This window comes from Sminthopsis crassicaudata, chromosome 2 (genome assembly GCF_048593235.1).
Source record: "Sminthopsis crassicaudata isolate SCR6 chromosome 2, ASM4859323v1, whole genome shotgun sequence".
Lineage (NCBI taxonomy): Eukaryota > Metazoa > Chordata > Mammalia > Dasyuromorphia > Dasyuridae > Sminthopsis > Sminthopsis crassicaudata.
This window is the reverse complement of record NC_133618.1, coordinates 580,022,703-580,041,878: the sequence shown is the minus strand read 5'-3', so window position 1 is coordinate 580,041,878 and position 19,176 is coordinate 580,022,703. Positions and strand designations below refer to the sequence as shown.

The following is a 19,176-nucleotide window of genomic DNA, read 5'->3' as shown; positions in this document are numbered from 1 at the left end:
TCTTATGCTTCTCTTGAGTTCTGTATTTGAAGGTCAAATTTTCTGTTCAGCTCAGCTGTTTTCATCAAGAATAATTGAAAATCTCCTATCCCATTGAATGTCCATCTTTTTTCCCCTGAAAGATAATGCTTAGTTTTGCTGAGTACTTGATTTCTGATTACTGTTTAAGCTCTTTTGCCCCCTAGAATATCCTATTCCAGGTCCTTTGATCCTTTAAAATGGAAGCTGCTAGGTCCTGGGTAATTTTGAGTGTGTCCCCTCAATATTTTAATTATTTCTTTCTTGGTGCTTGAAATATTTTCTCCTTGATCCGATAATTATTTTTTTCTTTTTTTTTATTATAACTTTTTATTGACAATACATATGCATGGATAATTTTTTACAACATTATCCCTTACACTCACTTCTGTTCCGACTTTTCCCTTCCTTCCCTCTACCCCCTCCCCTAGATAGTAAGCAGTCTTATACATGTTAATTATGTTATAATATGTCCTAGGTATAATATATGTATGCAGAACCGAATAGTTCTCTTGCTGCATAGGGAGAATTAGATTTAGAAGGTAAAAATAACCTGGGAAGAAAAACAAAAGTGCAACAGTTTACATTCATTTCCCAGTGTTCCTTTTCTGGGTGTGGCTGATTCTGTCCATCATTGATCAATTGGAACTGAATTAGATTTTCTGTTTGTGGAAGATATCCACTTCCATCAGGATGCATTCTCATACAGTATTGTTGTTGAAGTGTATAATGATTTCCTGGTTCTGCACATTTCACTCAGCATCAGTTCATGTAAGTCTCTCCAGACCTCTCTGAAATCATCCTGCTGGTCATTTCTTACAGAACAAAAATATTCCATAACATTCATATACCACAATTTACCCAACCATCAATGGGCATTGATTCATTTTCCAATTTCTAGTCACTACGAAAAGGACTGCCACAAATATTTTGGCACATACAGGTCCCTTTCCCTTCTTTAGTATTTCTTTGGGATATAAGTCCAGTAATTAGGCTCTTTTTTTCAATGTGGTTTTCAAGTAGTCCAATAATTCTTAAGACTGTCTTTCCTAGATTTATTTTCCAGGTCACTTGTTTTTCCAATGAGGTATTTTACATTTTCTCCTTTTTTTCCATTTTCTTGATTATCTTGATTTCTTGATTGTCTCATTGAGTCATTCACTTCCATTTGTCCAGTTCTAATTTTTAGTGAATTATTTTCTTCAGTTTTCTTTTTTTTTATCTCCTTTTGCATTGGCCAGTTGTACTTTTAAAGACGTTGTTTTGTTAATTGAATATTTTTTCCATTTCACCAATTTTATTTTTCAAGGAGTTGTTTCATTTTTCCATTTTGTCAAATCTATTTTTTCAAGAAGTACTTTTCTTTAGTATATATATATTTCTATTTTACCACATGTATTTTAAAAAGAATTGTTTTCTTCAATTAATTTCTGCTTCCTTTTTCAAACTCCAGCAAAGCTCTTATTTCTTTTCCCTGTTTTTTTCTAATTCTCTTTTAAGATCTTTTTTTAATTCTTCCAAGAGAGCCTTTTGAGTTGGAGACCAGTTCATATCCTTTTTTGAGGTTTCATCTGGAAGCATTTTTGCCTTAAGTATCTTCAGGATTTGAGATCTGTTCTTCCCTGTCTCCATAATAGCTATCTATGGGCAAACCTCTTTTTGCATTTTTGCTCATTTTTAAAGGTTGAGGTCGGCTCTTAGGGCACTGGGGAGATTGTCCTGAGCTTCTTCTACAGGATGACAGAGGCTTCTCACTGACTGCCTTGGGGATGATGGTGCTACAGGATTTGTCCTGTCTATTATGCTGGAGTTCAGGGCTCACTCTCTGCCTTCTGTAACTGTGTTGGAGGTCTCACAGCTAGTCTGCTGATCCATTTGCTTTCTGAACCAGGACTGAGTAGCCAACACTGCTGTGTTTTGGCTAAGAATCTTCCACTAGATCTCCCTTACCAATCCTCTGTACCTTGGGTCTCCCTGTGGTGTGCTGCACTGGGCTGTCTCCTCTCCCCATCTGCGGCTGCATTTGAACTCAGGTTCTGCTGACTCCAGGACCAGTACCATAATGCACTGTGCCACTTAGATGCTCATTCAAACCATCTTTAGTGAAGACTACAGAAATTCAAGAGATGGATCTACCACTAGTAACTATTAAAGCTGGAAGTCATTATTAATGTCATAAAAACAAAGAAGATAGAAAAATGTACATTATCCTAGACCATGGCACAGATGGAGAAACATCCCATTGATTGGGTCACTTGATACTGCAGACAATGAGTTCAGGATTGAAGAGCAAGGTCAAGGTAGGTTACATTTGAGAAGCTGCATAATACTCATCATAATTTTAGACTTTGCAACTATAAAAGGCTATCACATTAGCATTAGTATTCACTCAGTGATGCTATATGACTGCAAATGATGAAACACCAAGAAGAGTCAAAATTATAAATAATCCAAATAGCATTGGAAAGCTTCATGGGAAGTATAAGTTGTGTCCTGTGACTTGAGTAGTCTGTAACAATTAATTGCATATGAGAAGTAGTACAAGAGAATACATATAATGAATATGAAAAAGAGAACAGTTTCAATAGTATATTGGTATAGCTAAGAGAGACAAAGAAAATAGACAAAGCCTTCAACAAGATAGTGAATCTTTTATGCCAAATCTGTAAGAAGATATAAAGATCACACAAGATGAAAGGTGAATGAACTAAGATATATATATATATATATATATATATATATATATATCAGCTTGAGAGGGTAAAACTAGGACTCTTAAGCAGTCAAATTATTAATGAAAAATCTTTATCCTATAGCATTTCTAAATTCTCATGTTTCATACCAGTATCAGTGCAATTATATCAACTTATATTGTAAAAGCATTAAAGAGACTTTATTTTTCACAACTGAAAATATGTTTTGATTCTTTTTTTTTCCATTTGTCAAGTCCTTTCATACTAATTTGAAAGTCCAGAATTTCCCAATGAAAGCGCGAACTTCAGAAGAATTGAAAGAATTGGAGACAGTTGCACGGATAAGGAAGCTTGAAGTAGCTGAACTTAAAGTATGGGTTTGAACATGTGTGTGATGCCTCTTATCTTAGTTTCCTTTGATTAATTGAAATGCACTGTAAGAGATGTTGGAAATGTCATTTCTATTAATATTTCCAACTTACTACTTTATGTAATAATTTCTGCTGAGTAATATATATATGTTCAATTAGAATGATGAACTTTTAATTATTTAGGGTTTGTTGATGAAGTATTACCTTTAGTCATTTATACTCTTTATCTTTTATAATGAATTTGTTATTTTTCATTATTACTAATTTCTTATTTCTTTTCTCTTTGTCCTTTTTATACAGGGACAAGTATTTTTTTTTGGTTTTTTTTTTTTGTTTTGTTTTGTTTTTTGTTTTTTTCCCCCCCTCCTGAGGCAATTGAGTGTCTGAGGTCATATTTGAATTCAGGTCCTCCTGACTTCAGGACTGGTAAATGCCCCACAAGGACAAGTTTTAAGACAAGTTTAAGAAAACTAGTCAAGGATGTAATGAATTGTCACTTTGGAGCTATATGTTTTTCCATGCAGAATTACAAGAATTCCATACAAGTTAGAGCATGTAGTTTTATGTCCTTCCTGGCATTACAAAGTACAAAGTCAGACCTAAAAATTCCAACACCTTTTGATGTTGTATGAGCCACTAAGCAGCTTTCTACAACTTTCCATTTATAGTTTCTGAAATATAAAACATTCACTATTTGTTGCTTAACTTATATTTGTCATTATATGAATTGATTAATGGTTAACATATATGTCACTATGTAAATTACAAAGTAACAGGACTTTTTCATGCTTAAAAGGACTAATCATTCTATCAGCCTTATACTACTGAGTACTAGTTAAAAGAGATACCTAGGTGGTTCTGTGCCTGGAGTCCAGAAGGCCTGAGTTCAAATTCAAACTTACTAGATATTTAGTAGCTATGAGATCCTGGGCAAGTCACTCTATCTCTGTGTGCTTCAGTTTTCCCATCTGTAAAATGAAATGATGATAGCACTTGATTCTCAAGATAGTTGTAAGGATAAAATGAGATCTTTGTAAAGTACTTCGCAAACTTTAAAGCATGTTTTTTGTTGTTCATATATTTCAGGCATGTCTGACTCTATAATGCTATTTGGGGTTTTCTTGGCAAAGATCCTAGAGTATTTTACCATTTCCTTCTTCACCTCATTTTACAGATGAGGAAACTGGTATAAGCAGGGTTAAAGTGACTTGCCCAAGGTCACAAAATAGTGTGTAATTCCAGATTTGAACAGAGATCTTGTCTTCTGCACCAGCAGGATCTACTGTGCCATCTAGATGTCAAAAGATTGTGTAAATTAGCTATTGTTACTGTTATTATTTATCTATAGTGTTTTAGTCTCTGAAGATTTCATTATAGAAATGTCTATGTCCACTCACAGTTTAGCAATATTGAAAGCAGAATTTAAAGTCTTTGATTTTTTAAATTTAAAGTATGATTTTTAAATAATAATGTTAACAGGGTAACTTTTAGAGAACTTATTTGTTAATAATTAATGTGTTTTTAATACATAGCTGCGAGAGCAAATTATAGAGGCACATTCCTCAGCTTCTTTAGTGAATCCTGTAAAGCCCCATGAAGAAGAAGAAGAAGAAGAAGAGGAAGATGAAGAGGAAGAAGATGAATTAGAAAAAGAAGTTGTCAGCATACCCTTTTATCTACTTGGAAGTTTATGTACAAGCTTTAATACAAATATAGACTTGTTGAATAGCCAATTGGAACTTCATACCAGAGAGGAAAAAATCAACCAGATTGTATTATTAAAGGTGAACTATTTTTTTTTCTTTGAAATGAGTAGAGCTTCCTTATAAAGTGATTTAAAAAAAAAACTGCATACCAGATTAAATTGCAGATCATTTTTCCCCTTTCTGACAAGTTAGGCCCACAATCATCCTACATGAACTGGTTGAATGATCTAATCTCTTAGTGCCCTAAGCAAATCATTAAGATTTTAAATTGCTGACTTGTATAATTTCTTCACTAGGGAGCTCCTTGCAGCAATGAAATTTTAGTCTCTATCCCTGTCCTATTTTATATAGTATAGAAAATATCCAGAATTTGGATCATTATGACAATATGTGTGGGATATTTAAGAAATATATTGTATTTAGTGTTCCACATGATATAGTAAATACCTATCCTGGGCTGCCATGTTCACTCCTTTGTACTATGGCTCTCTCTTCTTCATCATCCTCCTCAACATCATCCTTCTTCATCAAAATGACATTAAGTTTAAGTCATGTGTGTCTGTGTGTATAATAGTAAGACAAAGAAAATCCTCTTCCCATACTATTATATCTATAAACAGTTAGAAAATATTCTGATCTGATGATATTATAAAATGTTTTTTATTATCTTCTAGACCATCAAATATCAGATAATAGAAAATAGGCTATAGATATATTCAATATATTTTTAGTTGAGCAAAACCTTTAATTAAAAGCCAATCCTAAGGAAATAATTCAGCATGACATCTATGTTGATGCTTTTGCCTTTTGGCAGTGAGGAGCCACTGAAGTTTATTATACAGGAGATAAGTTTGAATCACTGAATTTTTTATAGGTAGAAATTACTTTATATATCTAGTCTAAGCTACACATTTTTTAGATAACTTGTTCAAAGTCATAGCTGATAATAAAATCCTTATCTCCTTATCTTCAGTACTCATTTTTATCATATATAAAAACAGTCTTTTAGGAGAATTAATCTGATTTTGATTTGTAGGATGGATTTAGGATAGGGAAATAGTATAAAGTTGTTAAGATTGTTGAATAATATTACTATTAAAACTGCAACCTTTAACCAATATTTGGTATTTCAGGACATTATTTACCAGGTTAAAATCATTTTTAATCGTGAGTTTGATGCTACCTTTGAACAAAAAAAGTTGGAAATAGCACGTGTGAGGGAAAAAAATATAAGAATTAAGGAAATCATTATGGATTTAGATCTTGGGGAAGAGGTCTGGCAACCAGAAATAGAAGATTGCGAGAAACCAGATTTAATTCTAACGGTAGAAGACAATGAGGTACTGTTCAGTTTTTTCATTTTTTCCTTCTCATGCCACTTTTCTGATTTTTCCACTTTTTTATCAGATTGCTCACAGAAGCCATATACAAAAGTGATATTAAAAATAATTCTGATAATTTTAATGAAAGCTCACATTCATGTCATGCTTTACAATTTACAAAGTGTTTTCCTCACAACTTTATGGGTTAGAAAAATTATTATATTAATTGTAATGATAAGGAAAATGAAGGTCAGTAAAGTTAAGTGACTGACCCATTATAATAATTAGCAAGTAGCTATCATAGTCTATTTCAGTAGTTATGGGACTTTGGTACTTAATAATATGAAAAGCAGTAGTACTTTCATTATGACATAGACTCACAAAAAGAAAGAAATAAAGCCTAATTTGAGATAGTGGGATTGGTGTGCAGGAACAAGGGAAAATGAGTTAATGACCAAGAATACCCCCAGGATTTGATTGCCAAAATAGAGCATTTCTGGCCATGGGTACAAAGTTCTTTGGGCCACAGTAGAAATAAGAAGGGATCCAGTGATACTCCTATGAGAGTCCGGGACTGGCATACCTAAGCTCTCATTCCTTCTTCAATAGATGAGATATGTGGACTATTCATCTTCCCCAAAAGGGCAGCTCAAGTGACATATCAGGACAAGATATTTTTATATAGAAGAGAAATGTATGAAGTCTAGGTAATTATCTAAAGGCATAAAGGGAATACCCATCTTCACTTTTAACTTCATGAGCAGATCAATACAAATAGTTTATGAGAGTAATTATATGGGAATCTAATAACATAGAATGCTAGGGCATAGAGATCTAAAAATGAGCAATAAAAATAATAGCTACCATTTATATAGTACTTTAAGGTTTGCCAATTGCTTTCCATGTACAAATCTTCATTTATCTTAAAACAACTCATCAGGGTAGGTTCTAGCAAGGTTTCACTGCTTGCAACTTTGTCACTAGATCATTGCAAATCATTCAATAATCAATACACATTTATAAAGCACCAGGCATTGTGCTAAGTGCAGTAAAAAAGAAAGCCTTCCTTGTTTTCAAGGAGCTTGCAGTATAACTGTTAACACATCATAGAAGCTAAAAGAAGTATGAAGTGGGAAAGGATAGTTCCCAACAGTAGGCATGTTTATGTCAAAGAAGTGAAAGCTAGTTGGGAAATGAGGAGACATCTGAGTAGGTGTTAGATCTGTATCCTTTTCTAAATGCTTCTTTCCTGAATCTCATGAAGTTCTATAAAGAGCCTCCAAGGAGAAGGGCAAAAGGGTATGGATAAGGTATTAGTAACAAAATATGATTGGATTTTGCAAGATGATAACATTTCCTAATAATGAGTTTGGAATGGGTCAAGGGAAAAGAGGGATTGTCATGGTGAAGATGCCAAAGAATCCAAAAATGAGTATAGCCAGGTGGGAAATGAGATTATTTATAACTACTTCAAACCAAGGTATTTATAAGGAGACAGAATTGAGTAGAGGGATTCCTTGTGATATACTTTCTTGATAATTTATGGCTGTTCAATAGAATAGTTGGGTCTTGAGCCTAGGCCTTCTAACTTGTTTCAATGTCCATTTGATTATAACATGCTGGTTCTTGTTTAGGGAAGTAAAACATATTTAGGAACCATAGAAAAAAAGAATCCTAGCATCACAGAGTTGAGTTAGAAGGAGACTGAGAAAAAATCATGTCCAACTTTCTTATTTTACAGGTGAGGAAACTGAAGCCCTGAAAAGTTAGGTGGCTTATACATGATCATAGAGTTAGTATTAGAGGCAGGATTTCAAGTCAAGTTTGCCATTCTGGTATCATACTTAGAAAGAGTTAAATTTTTTGTACGACTTACCTCATACCAAAACAACAGTAATAAGAACTATTTAGTATTTATATAGCTTTGAAAAAATGCTTTACAAAAATTGTTAATACCCATACTTGAATCGGGGTCTCAGTTCTGGAGTGCAGTCCCAGGGTGAAGAAGAAGCAGCAGAATGCCAGAGCTTGTGGCCTCAGGGGAGTAGGAACTCTGGTCAAAGTTCCAGAACTAGAAAGTATGCTTGTGATCTCTCACAGATCAGAGCATAGGCCAGGAGAGTAGTGAATACACAGCTTTCTTTAGATCATACCACCTTGGAATAACTGAAAGCTTATAAACCCCCAGAAATAGCTCTTAAAATAGCAGCACAAAACACTGAAAGCATGGGACAATACCCTCTCCACTATGTAGTAGAATAGAGTCCAAATTTAATATAAAGGTAAAAGTCAAGAAACAAGCTGAAAAACAACAACAACAACAACAACAACAACAACAAGAAGAAGAACAACAACAACAACAACCCTGACCACAGAAAGTTACTATGGTGAGGTAGAAATGGCGAACAGCATGCAGGACATTGCATAAGCTTTCTCCAGCTTCTCTCAGAATCAATACTAGATGAACCTTCTGAATGGATTTTGTAGTGATAGAACTTATAACATTTGGAGTGTAATAATTTTCCAGCTTAAATTATCTTGGAAGGAGTTCAGCAAAGGAGTTTCATTTGGGCAGGGGAGAATAAAACCCACCTCAGGTACATAATGAAAAGGCCCAGCTTGGGGAATATAGTAGAAGTCTCTTAGGCAAAGTATGCCAGCATTGGCTACTCTGTCCTAGTTCAGAAGACTGGTGGATAAGTGGACCAGTTGTGAGGCAAGGCAATTGTGAGCCCCTGAACCCCAGCACAATAGATAGAACTAAGCCTGGCCAACCCAATGCAGTGTGAAAGCCTGTAGCACTATCAGTCCCAACAAAGTTAATGAAAGGTCAGTCTCCCTGCAAAAGAAGCTTGGAACAATCTCCCCCGTACCCTGAGAACAAAGCCCAACTTTTTAAAATGAGCAAAAAAGCAAAAAGTGCCCTAACCATAGAGAGCTACTATGGAGATAAGGAAGACTAGAACACAAACCCAGAAGAGTACCACAATGGCAAACGCCTATAAGCAAAGCCTCAAAGTGGAATATGAACTGGTCTCAAGCTCAAAAGGCTCCCTTTGGAAGAATTCAAGAATGATCTTAAAAGACAGATAGAAAAAAAAAATAAAAGCTATGCTGGAAAATTATGAAAATTTGGAGGGTAAAGGCAACATCTTGGAAAAAGAAGCAGGAGTAGAAGGGAAAAAGAATAAGGGGAAAATGCTAATGAGAAGGAAAAGGGTAAAAAGAGAGAGAAAAGTATAACCTGGGAAAAATAGGATGGTAGATAATACAGACTAAGTCATCTTAACTATTTATGTTAATGGGATGAACTCTCCCATAAAATGTAAAGACCATCTAAGACCATCAGCAAGTTTTTTTTTTCTTTTTTAAAATTTTATTTATTTTTATTTTAAAATTATAATTTTTTTTGACAGTACATATGGTAATTTTTTACAACACTATCCCTTGCATTCCTTTCTGTTCCGAATTTTCCCTTCCCTCCCTCCACACCCTCCCCTAGATGGCAGGCAATCTTATACATGTTAAATATGTTATAGTATATCCTAGATACAGTATATGTGTGCAAAACCAAATTTCTTGTTGCACAAGAAAAAATTGGATGCAGAAGGTAAAAATAAACTGGAAAGAAATGCAAACAGTTTACACTCATTTCCCAGTGTCCTTGTCTGGGTGTAGCTGATTCTATCCATCATTGATCAATTGAAACTGAATTAGATCTTCTCTTTGTCGAAGATATCCACTTCCATCAGAATACATCCTCATACAGTATTGTTGTTGAAGTGTATAATGATCTCCTGGTTCTGCTTATTTCACTCAGCATCAGTTCATGTAAGTCTCTCCAAGCCTCTCTGGATCCATCCTGCTGATCATTTCTTACAAAACAATAATATTCCATAGCATTCATATACCACAATTTACCCAACCATTTTCCAATTGATGGGCATCTATTCATTTTCCAGTTTCTAGCCACTACAAAAAGAGCTGCCACAAACATTTTGGCACATATAAGTCCCTTTCCCTTCTTTAGTATTTCTTAGGGATATAAGCCCAGTAGTAGCACTGCTAGATCAAAGGGTATGCACATAACTTTTTGGGCATAATTCCAGATTGCTCTCCAGAGTGGTTGGATTCTTTCACAACTCCACCACAATGCATCAGTGTCCCAGTTTTCCCACAGCCCCTTCAACATTCATTATTATTTTTTCCTGACATCTTAGCCAACCTGACAGGTGTGTAGTGGTATCTCAGAGTTGTCTTAATTTGCTTTTCTCTGATCAGTAGTGATTTGGAACACTCTTTCATATGAGTGAAAATAGTTTCAATTTCATCATCTGAAAATTGTCTGTTCATATCCTTTGACCATTTATCAATTGGAGAATGGTTTGATTTCTTATAAATTAGAGTCAGTTCTCTATATAGTTTGAAAATGAGGCCTTTATCAGAACCTTTAGCTGTAAAATTATTTCCCCACTTTGTTATTTCCCTTCTAATCTTGTTTACATTAGTTTTGTTTGTACAAAAGCTCTTTAATTTGATGTAATCAAAATTTTCTATTTTGTGATCAATAATGATCTCTAGTTGTCCTTTAGTCACAAATTCCTTCCTCCTTCACAAGTCTGAGAGATAAACTATCCTATGTTCCTCTAATCTATTTATAATCTCATTCTTTATGCTTAAATCATAGACCCATTTTGATCTTATCTTGGTATATGATGTTAAGTGTGGTCCATATCTAATTTCTGCTATATTAATTTCCAGTTTTCCCAACAGTTTTTGTCAAATATTGAATTCTTATCCCAAAAGTGGAAATCTTTGGGTTTCTCAAACAGTAGATTGCTATAGTTTTACACTCTTTTGTCCTGTGAACCTAACCTATTCCACTGATCAACTAGTCTATTTCTTAGCCAATACCAAATGGTTTTGGTGACTGCTTTATAATATAGTTTTAGATCAGGTACAGTTAGGCCACCTTCATTTGATTTTTTCTTTCATTAATTCCCTTGAAATTCTCGTTCTTTTGTTCATTCATGTGAATTTTTTTATGTCATTAAAATATTTCTTGGGAGTCTGAATGATATAGCACTTAATAAATAGATTAGTTTAGGGAATATTGTCATCTTTATCATATTCACTCTGCCTATCCAAGAGCACTTAATGTCTTTCCAATTATTTGAATCTGACTTTATTTTTGTGGCAAGTGTTTTGTAATTTTGGTCATATGATTCCTGACTTTTCTTTGGTAGATAGATTCCCAATATTTTATACTCTCAACAGTTGTTTTGAATGGAATTTTTCTTTGTATCTCTTGCTGTTGGATTTTGTTGGTGATGTAAAAAAATGTTGAGGATTTATGTGGATTTTTTTTATCCATCAATTTTACTAAAGTTGTGAATTATTTCTAATAAATTTTTATTAGAATCTCTGGGGTTCTCTTAAGTATATCATCATATCATCTGCAAAGAGTGATAGTTTGATTTCCTCATTATCTACTCTAATTCCTTTAATCTCTTTCTCAACTCTTATTGCCAAGGCTAGCATTTCTAATACGATATTGAATAATAATGGTGATAGTGGTCAACCTTGTTTCACTTCTGATTTTACTGGGAAAGGTTCCAGTTTATCCCCATTACATATGATGCTTATTGACGGTTTTAAATATATGCTCCTGACTATTTTAAGGAAAAGTCCATTTATTCCTATAGTCTCAAGTGTTTTTATCAGGAATGGATGTTGGATTTTATCAAATACTTTTTCTGCATCTATTGAGATGATCATATGGTTTTTGTTAATTTGATTATTAATATGGTCAATTATACTAATAGTTTTCCTAATATTAAACCAGCTTGATTTATGATTTCTGCATAAATCCTACTTGATCATGGTGTATTATACTGGGGGTGTTTCTGTAGTCTTTGTGCCAATATCTTATTTAAGATCTTAGCATCAATATTTATTAAGGAGATTGGTCTATAGTTTTCTTTCTCAGTTTTCAACCTACCTGGTTTAGGTATAAGTACTATGTCTGTGTCATAAAAGGAGTTTGGTAGGACTCCTTCATTCCCTATTTTTTTTCAAATAGTTTATATAACATTGGGGCTAATTGTTCTTTAAAGGTTTGATAGAATTTACATGTAAATCCATCTGGTCCTGGGAATTTTTTCTTAGGGAGTTGATTAGTAATTTGTTCTACTTCTTTTTCTGAAATGGGACTATTTAAGCAATTTACTTCCTCCTCTGTTAATCTGGGAAGCCTATATTTTTGGAGGTAGTCATCCATTTCACTTAGGTTATCAAATTTATTGGCATAAAGATGGGCAAAGTAACTCATTACTGCTCGAATTTCCTCTTCATTGGTGGAAAGTTCCCCTTTTAATTTTTAAGACTAACAATTTGATTTTCCTCTTTCCTTTTTCTGATCAGATTTACCAAAAGTTTATCTATTTTATTGGTTTTTTCATAAAACCAACTCTTAGTTTTATTTATTAATTCAATAGTTTTTTTACTTTCAATATTAATTTCTCCTTTTAATTTTAGAATTTCAAGTTTAGTATTTGGTTGGGGTATTTTAATTTGGTCTTTTTCTAGTTTTTTAAGTTGCAAATCCAATTCATTGATCTTCTCTTTATTTTATTCAAGTAAGCCTCTAAAGATATAAAATTTCTCCCTTATTACCATTTTAGTTGCAATCCACAAATTTTGGTATAATGTCTCATCGTTGTCATTATCTTGGGTGAAATTATTGTTTCTATAATTTGCTGTTTCACCCAATCATTCTTTTTTTTTTAGAATTTTTTTCCACAGTATATATGCATGAGTAATTTTTTAATAACATTATCCCTTGTATTCATTTTTCCAAATTATCCCCCCCTTCCTCCACTCCCTCCCCTAGATGACAGGCAATCCCATACATTTTACATGTGTTACAATATAACCTAGATACAATATATGTGTGTAAATACCATTTTCTTGTTGCACATTAAGTATTAGATTCCGAAGGTATAAGTAACCTGGGTAGATAGACAGTAGTGCTAACAATTTACATTCACTTCCCAGTGTTCCTTCTCTGGGTGTAGTTATTTCTGTCCATCATTGATCAACTGGAAGTGAATTGGATCTTCTTTATGTTGAAGATATCCACTTCCATCAGAATACCTCTTCATACAGCATTGAAGTGTACAGCAGTTTTCTGGTTCTATTCATTTCACTCAGCATCAGTTGATGTAAGTCTCTCCAAGCCTCTCTGTATTCCTCCTGCTGGTCATTTCTTACAGAGCAATAATATTCCATAACCTTCATATACCATAATTTACCCAACCATTCTCCAATTGATGTACATCCACCAATCATTCTTTAAGATGAGTTTATTTAGTTTCCAATTCCTTTTTGGTTCATTTACCCCTAACTTCTTGTTGAATGTAGTTTTTATTGAATCATGATCTGAGAAGAAAGCATTTACTATTTCTGCCTTCCTGCATTTAATTTTGAGGTCTTTATGTCCTAATATATGGTCAATTTTTGTATCAGTTCCATGAACTGCTGAGAAGAAAGTATACTCCTTTCTATCACCATTCAGTTTTCTCCAAAGATCTATCATACCTAATTTTTCTAATATTCTATTTACCTCTGTAATTTCTTTCTTATTTGTTGTGTGGTTTGATTTATCCAATTCTGAGAGTGCAAGGTTGAGATCTCCCACTATTAGTTTTGCTATCTATTTCTTCTTGCAACTCTCTTAACTTCTCCTTTTGAAAGTTAGATGCTATACCACTTGGTTCATATATGTTTAATATTGATATTGCTTCATTGTCTATGCTACTCTTTAGCAAGATATAGTCTCCTTCATTATTTCTTTTAATTAGATCAATTTTTGCTTTTGCTTGATCTGAGATAAGGATTTTTTTACTTCACTTGAAGCATAATAGATTCTGCTCCAGCCTTTTACCTTTACTTTGTATCTCCCTGCTTTAAATGTGTTTCCTATAAACAACATATTGTAGGGTTGACTTTTGAACCAGTCTGCTATCCACCTCCGCTTAATGGGAGAGTTCATCCCATTTACATTTACAGTTAAAATGACGAATTCTGTATTTCCTGCCATCATATTATCCCCAGATTATGCTTTTTTTTTCTTGCCCCCCCGAACCTCTTCCCCAATATCAAACTTATGGCCCCCACTTGTGTCATGCAGCCCTCCCTTTTTAGTATCCCTCCCCCCTCCCTTTAAATCCCTTCCCTTTTCTTTAACCCTTCCCTTATTACTCTTTTACTTTTCCCTTTTCCTTTCCCCACTTTTATTGAGGTGAGAGAGAATTCTCTGAAAAACAAATATGTCAATTATTTTCTCTTTGAGCCAATTCTGATGAGAATATGATTCACACAATGTTCCTCCCCCTCTCTAAATTCCCTCAGATATGATAAGTTTTCTTTGCCTCTTCCTGAGATGTAGTTTCCCTTTTTTTATCTCCCCTTTTCCCTTTTTCTGACACTATCCCCTTTCCATTTATACTTCCCTTTTTTATGTTATATCAGTAAAATCAAATTATACATGTGGACTTTCTGTATATCTACAACAGAAATACAGTTCTCAAGAGTTCCTTTTACCTTTTTCTGCTTCTCTTGCATCCTATGATTGAAGATCAAATTTTTGGTTTTTTTCTTAGAAACAAATGAAATTCATGTGTTTTATTAAATGTCCATCTTCTTCCATGGAAGAAAATGCTAAATTTAGCTGGGTAGTTTATTCTTTGCTGCATTCCAAGTTCTTTTGCCTTTCAGAATATCAGATTCCAGGCCCTTCTATCCTTTAAGGTAGATCAGCCAGATTTTGAATGACCCTTATTGTGGCACTTCAGTATTTGAATTGGTTTTTTCCTGGATGCTTGCAATATTTTTTCCTTAATCTGATAGTTCTGCAGTTTGGCCACAATATTCTGTGGAATTTTTTTAGGATCTTTTTCAGAAGGTGTTCAATGAATTCTTTCAATGCCTATTTTTCCTTCTGGTTCTATTATCTCTGGGCAGTTCTCTTTTCCTGTAAAATAGAATCTAGGTTCTTTTTTTCATCATAATTTTTGGGAAGTCCAATAATCCTCAGATTATCTCTCCTAGATCTATTTCCCAGGTCTGCTAATTTTCCCAGTAAATATTTGATGTTTTTCTCCAGCTTTTCATTTTTTTGGTTTTGTTTGACTGATTCTTGGTGTCTCAATGAATCATTCATTTCTATTTGTTCAGTCCTGATTTTTAATGAGTTATTTTCTTCATTTGCTTTTTTTACTTCTTTTTGTATATGTCCAATTGAGTTTTTAAATGAGTTATTTTGCTCTATGGAATTTTTTTTCCATTTCACTAATTTTTTTTTAGTGAGTTATTTACTTTTTCCAATTTACAAAACCTACTTTCTTCGGAATTCCTTATCTTTTCCAATTCACAGATCCCACTTTCCTGTGATTTTTTAACCTTTTCCAATTCACAAATTTTGTTTCCCTGCACTTCTTGTGAATTCTTTATCTTTTCCAATTCAAATTTCAAGACGTTGTTACTCTTTTGTATAGCTTCTCTTTCCTTTGCCCATTTTTCTTCTAACTCTCTTTTGAGATTTTTAATAGTCTCTTCTAGGAGAGAGATATGTGATGGGGGCCAGGTAACAATCCCCTTCAGGGTATTATCTAGAGCCTGTTTCTGTTAGTCTCCTCAGGATTGGAAACCCACTCATTTTTTAACACATTTTTAAAACCTATATGGTCTACCTTCAGGATAAGGAGGTTACCAGCTTCCTCTGCAGAACAGGGATAGGTATGGACAGCAGCTATCTTGTGAATGCACTTGCAAAAGGTATGAGGGTACTTTGGGAGAGAGTTCCCCACCCCCACCGGAAGTGATTCAGAGCTGGTTAGCCACAGCTGGGCTGCAGGAGTGCCCAGTGAAGAACCCCCCCATTGTGTGGCCTAGCAACTGCCCTGAGGCTAGAGGCTGAGCAGTGAAAGTGTCACAACCCCAAGCCAAACCCTCCCCTCCCTCCCCCCCCCCAGGTCTGTCGATATTAGCAGCTGACTAGCGAAAAGCTCCGGCACCCAGACTGGAAGTGTCTCTGCCCCAGGAAGCAGTCTCTGCTTCAGAAGTTTCACTGCTGTGGAAGTCCACTGCCTCAGGCCGAGCACCCCCACTGTGCAGATTAAAGGCTACTCTGGGCTGTGTCACCCTGCCTTATAGATTCTTAACTGCCCCAAGGAAAAGCCCAGAACAGCAGAAGGCAGCTACACAGCCCTGAGTTATCTGTGCTGAATCAGTTCTGGTTTGGGGTAGCTATAGGCAGTTTCTGGCTTTTTTTTTTTAAGTGGCTTTGATTTCTCTGCTGATCTGCTATTTTCCAAGCAGAGTAGAGCAATCAGCCTATGCCAGAGTCTTCTGTCTCTGTAGCTTTTCTAACCCCAGAGGCCCCCCAGCCCAATCTGCACAATATGCTAGTGATATGTCTATCACTGTCTGTGCCAGTCTTTTTCCCCACCCCTCAGAATGGACTTTTTCTGATGAAATTCCAGATTCTCTTCAGCTGGTAAGTTGTTGTGCTTATAATCTTCGTGTGTTTTACCAGTCAAGCACTATTTTTGAGGCTGAATTAAATAGCTGGTATTGAGGGTAAGAGAGAGGTTAGAAATTCGCATGTTGCTTCTCCGCCATCTTGGCTCCACTCCCCCATTCACATTGATTACTAATTTTGTATTTCTTGCCATCTTGTTAACCCCTGCTTATGCTTTTCTCCTTTCCTTGCCCCTTTCCCCTCTCCCCAGTATTAAACTTGTAAGTACCACTTGCCTCTCACAGCCCTCCCTTTTTAGGATGCCTCCTCCACCTTAGAGTTTCTCCCCTTTTCTTACCCCTTTTCCTCACAATTTCTGTATTCCTTTCCGTTTAGCTTACTTCTTCCCTTTTCACTTTTCTCCTCCCACTTTTCAATGAGGTGGGAGAAGTTTCTCTGTAAATTAAATATGTCTAATATTTTTTCCTTTAGGCCAATTCTTATGAGAATAAGATACACACTATGTTCATCCCCCTCCCATCTTTCCCTCCAATATAATAGATTTCCTTTGCCTCTTTGTGAGATGCAATACTCCCACTTTATCCTTTTCCTGGTACAACTTCCTTTCCATCTTTAGTTTCTTTTTTATATTATAACTGTAAAACCAAATTATATGTGTGTTTTTATTTATATTCATAACAGAAATATAGTTCCCAACATTTCTTTTTACTTTTTTGTGCTTCTCATGAGTTCTATATTTGGAGATCAAACTTTTTGTTTAGTTCTGGTTTTTTATCAGAAATAGATGAAATTCACCTATTTCATTGAATGTCCATCTTCTTCCCTGGAAAAAAAATGCTCATTTTGGCTGGGTAAGTTATTCTTGGCTACATACCAAGTTCCTTAGCCTTTAAGAATATCAGATTCCAGGCCCTTCGATCCTTTAATGTGAATACTGGTAGATCCTGGGTAATCCTTATTGTGGTTCCTCTATATTTGAATTGGTTTTTTTCTAGCTGCTTGTAGTATTTTTTCCTCGATGTGATAGTTCTGGAATTTAGCCACAATATTTCTTGAAGTTTTGATTTTGGGATCTCTTTCAGTAAGTGATCAATGAATTCTTTCAATGTCTATTTTACCTTCTGTTTCTAAAACATCTGGGCAGTTCTCTTAGATGATTTCCTGGAAAATAGTGTTTAGGCTATTTCTTTCATCATAATTTGTAGGAAGTCCAATAATTCTCAGATTATGTCTCCTAGATCTATTTTCCAGGTCTGTTGTTTTCCCAAGTAGATATTTGACATTTTTTTCATTGTTTCATTTTTTGGGTTTTGCTTGACTGATTCTTGCTGTCTCCTTGAGTCCTTTAATTCTGATTCTTAATTAATTATTTTCTTCATTTACTTTTTTATTTCTCTTTGTAACTGTCCAATTGAGTTTTTAAATTAGTTGTTTTGTTCCATGGATTTTTTTTCATTTTGCCAATTTTATTTTTTAGAGAGCTATTTTCTTTGTCCAATTCACTAATTCTGTTTTCCTTGGAATTGTTTACCTTTTCCACCTCACTAATTCTGTTTTTCAGGAATTTAATTTCTTTATCCAGTCTATCTTTAAATGAGTGCGATGACTTATCCAGACCTTCTTGCCAAGCTTCCTTTTCCTTTTCCAATTTTTCTTCTAGTTCTCTTGTGAGAGCCTTTTTAATTTCTTCTATGAGATTCTTGTGTGGTGGGGACCAGATCATGTCCCCTTTTGGTGATTCATCTGGAGACAATCTGTTTTTGATCTCCTCAGGGTTTGAAGTCTGTTGTTCTCTGTCCATATAAAAGCTATCTTTTATCAGAGCACACTTTAATTTTTTTGCTCATTTTGACAAAAAAGAATCAAAGAAAACAAACAGAAAAAGCAAATGTGGTCTGCTTTTTGGGCACTGTTGTGTTACCAAGCTTCTTCTACAGACTAGATGGTAGCAATGAAGCAGCAGTGGAACAACAATGGCTGCCCAATGGCCATTCTCTGAGACTCTGAGAGCATGCTGAATCACTCTGGGTGGTGAGTGGGTGTGGCCAGGCCCCGACCCCAGTGTTTTGGAATTGACGTCTTTACCCCCTGTGTTTGTAGCTTCTCTGCTGATCTACTGGCTTGCTGCCAGAGCAAAGAAGTCCACACTGGGTAAAATTCTCCCTGCAAATTTTCCAATGGCTGTGACTACACCCTGCCCCTTTCCAGTCTGCTCAGTGTTATCTGTCTTCCATTCTCTAACTGCCTGCCTGAGATCTGCACCTAGTCTAACTGTCCCTGCCTGCAAGCAAATAACAGGCCTTTTCTGGTGAATTTCAAGGATATCTTCTATTGGTAAAGTATTTGTGGATTTTTTTCAGTCAAGCACTACTTCCGAGGCTGAATCATGAAAAAAAGTATTCTAAGAGTAAGAAAGAGCTTAGATATATGCATGTGTCCTCTCCACCATCTTGGTTGGAAGTCCGAGATTTTTTTAAAAAGTAAAAAGTCCTATGTTTAGAAAAAATATAATAGGTCCATTAG

The 19,176-nt window shown here is 34.9% G+C and overlaps 1 protein-coding gene across 1 annotated transcript in view; it reads left to right on the top strand.

Annotated features, from left to right (window-relative positions):
• LOC141552976 (cilia- and flagella-associated protein 43-like) overlaps nt 1–19,176 on the top strand; it is a 192,084-nt gene that overhangs the window by 135,663 nt on the left and 37,245 nt on the right. The window contains exons 23-25 of the mRNA XM_074284860.1: nt 2,966–3,082; nt 4,615–4,866; nt 5,922–6,128. Coding sequence (XP_074140961.1) covers nt 2,966–3,082; nt 4,615–4,866; nt 5,922–6,128 — 576 coding nt within the window. The remainder of the gene's footprint in view (nt 1–2,965; nt 3,083–4,614; nt 4,867–5,921; nt 6,129–19,176) is intronic.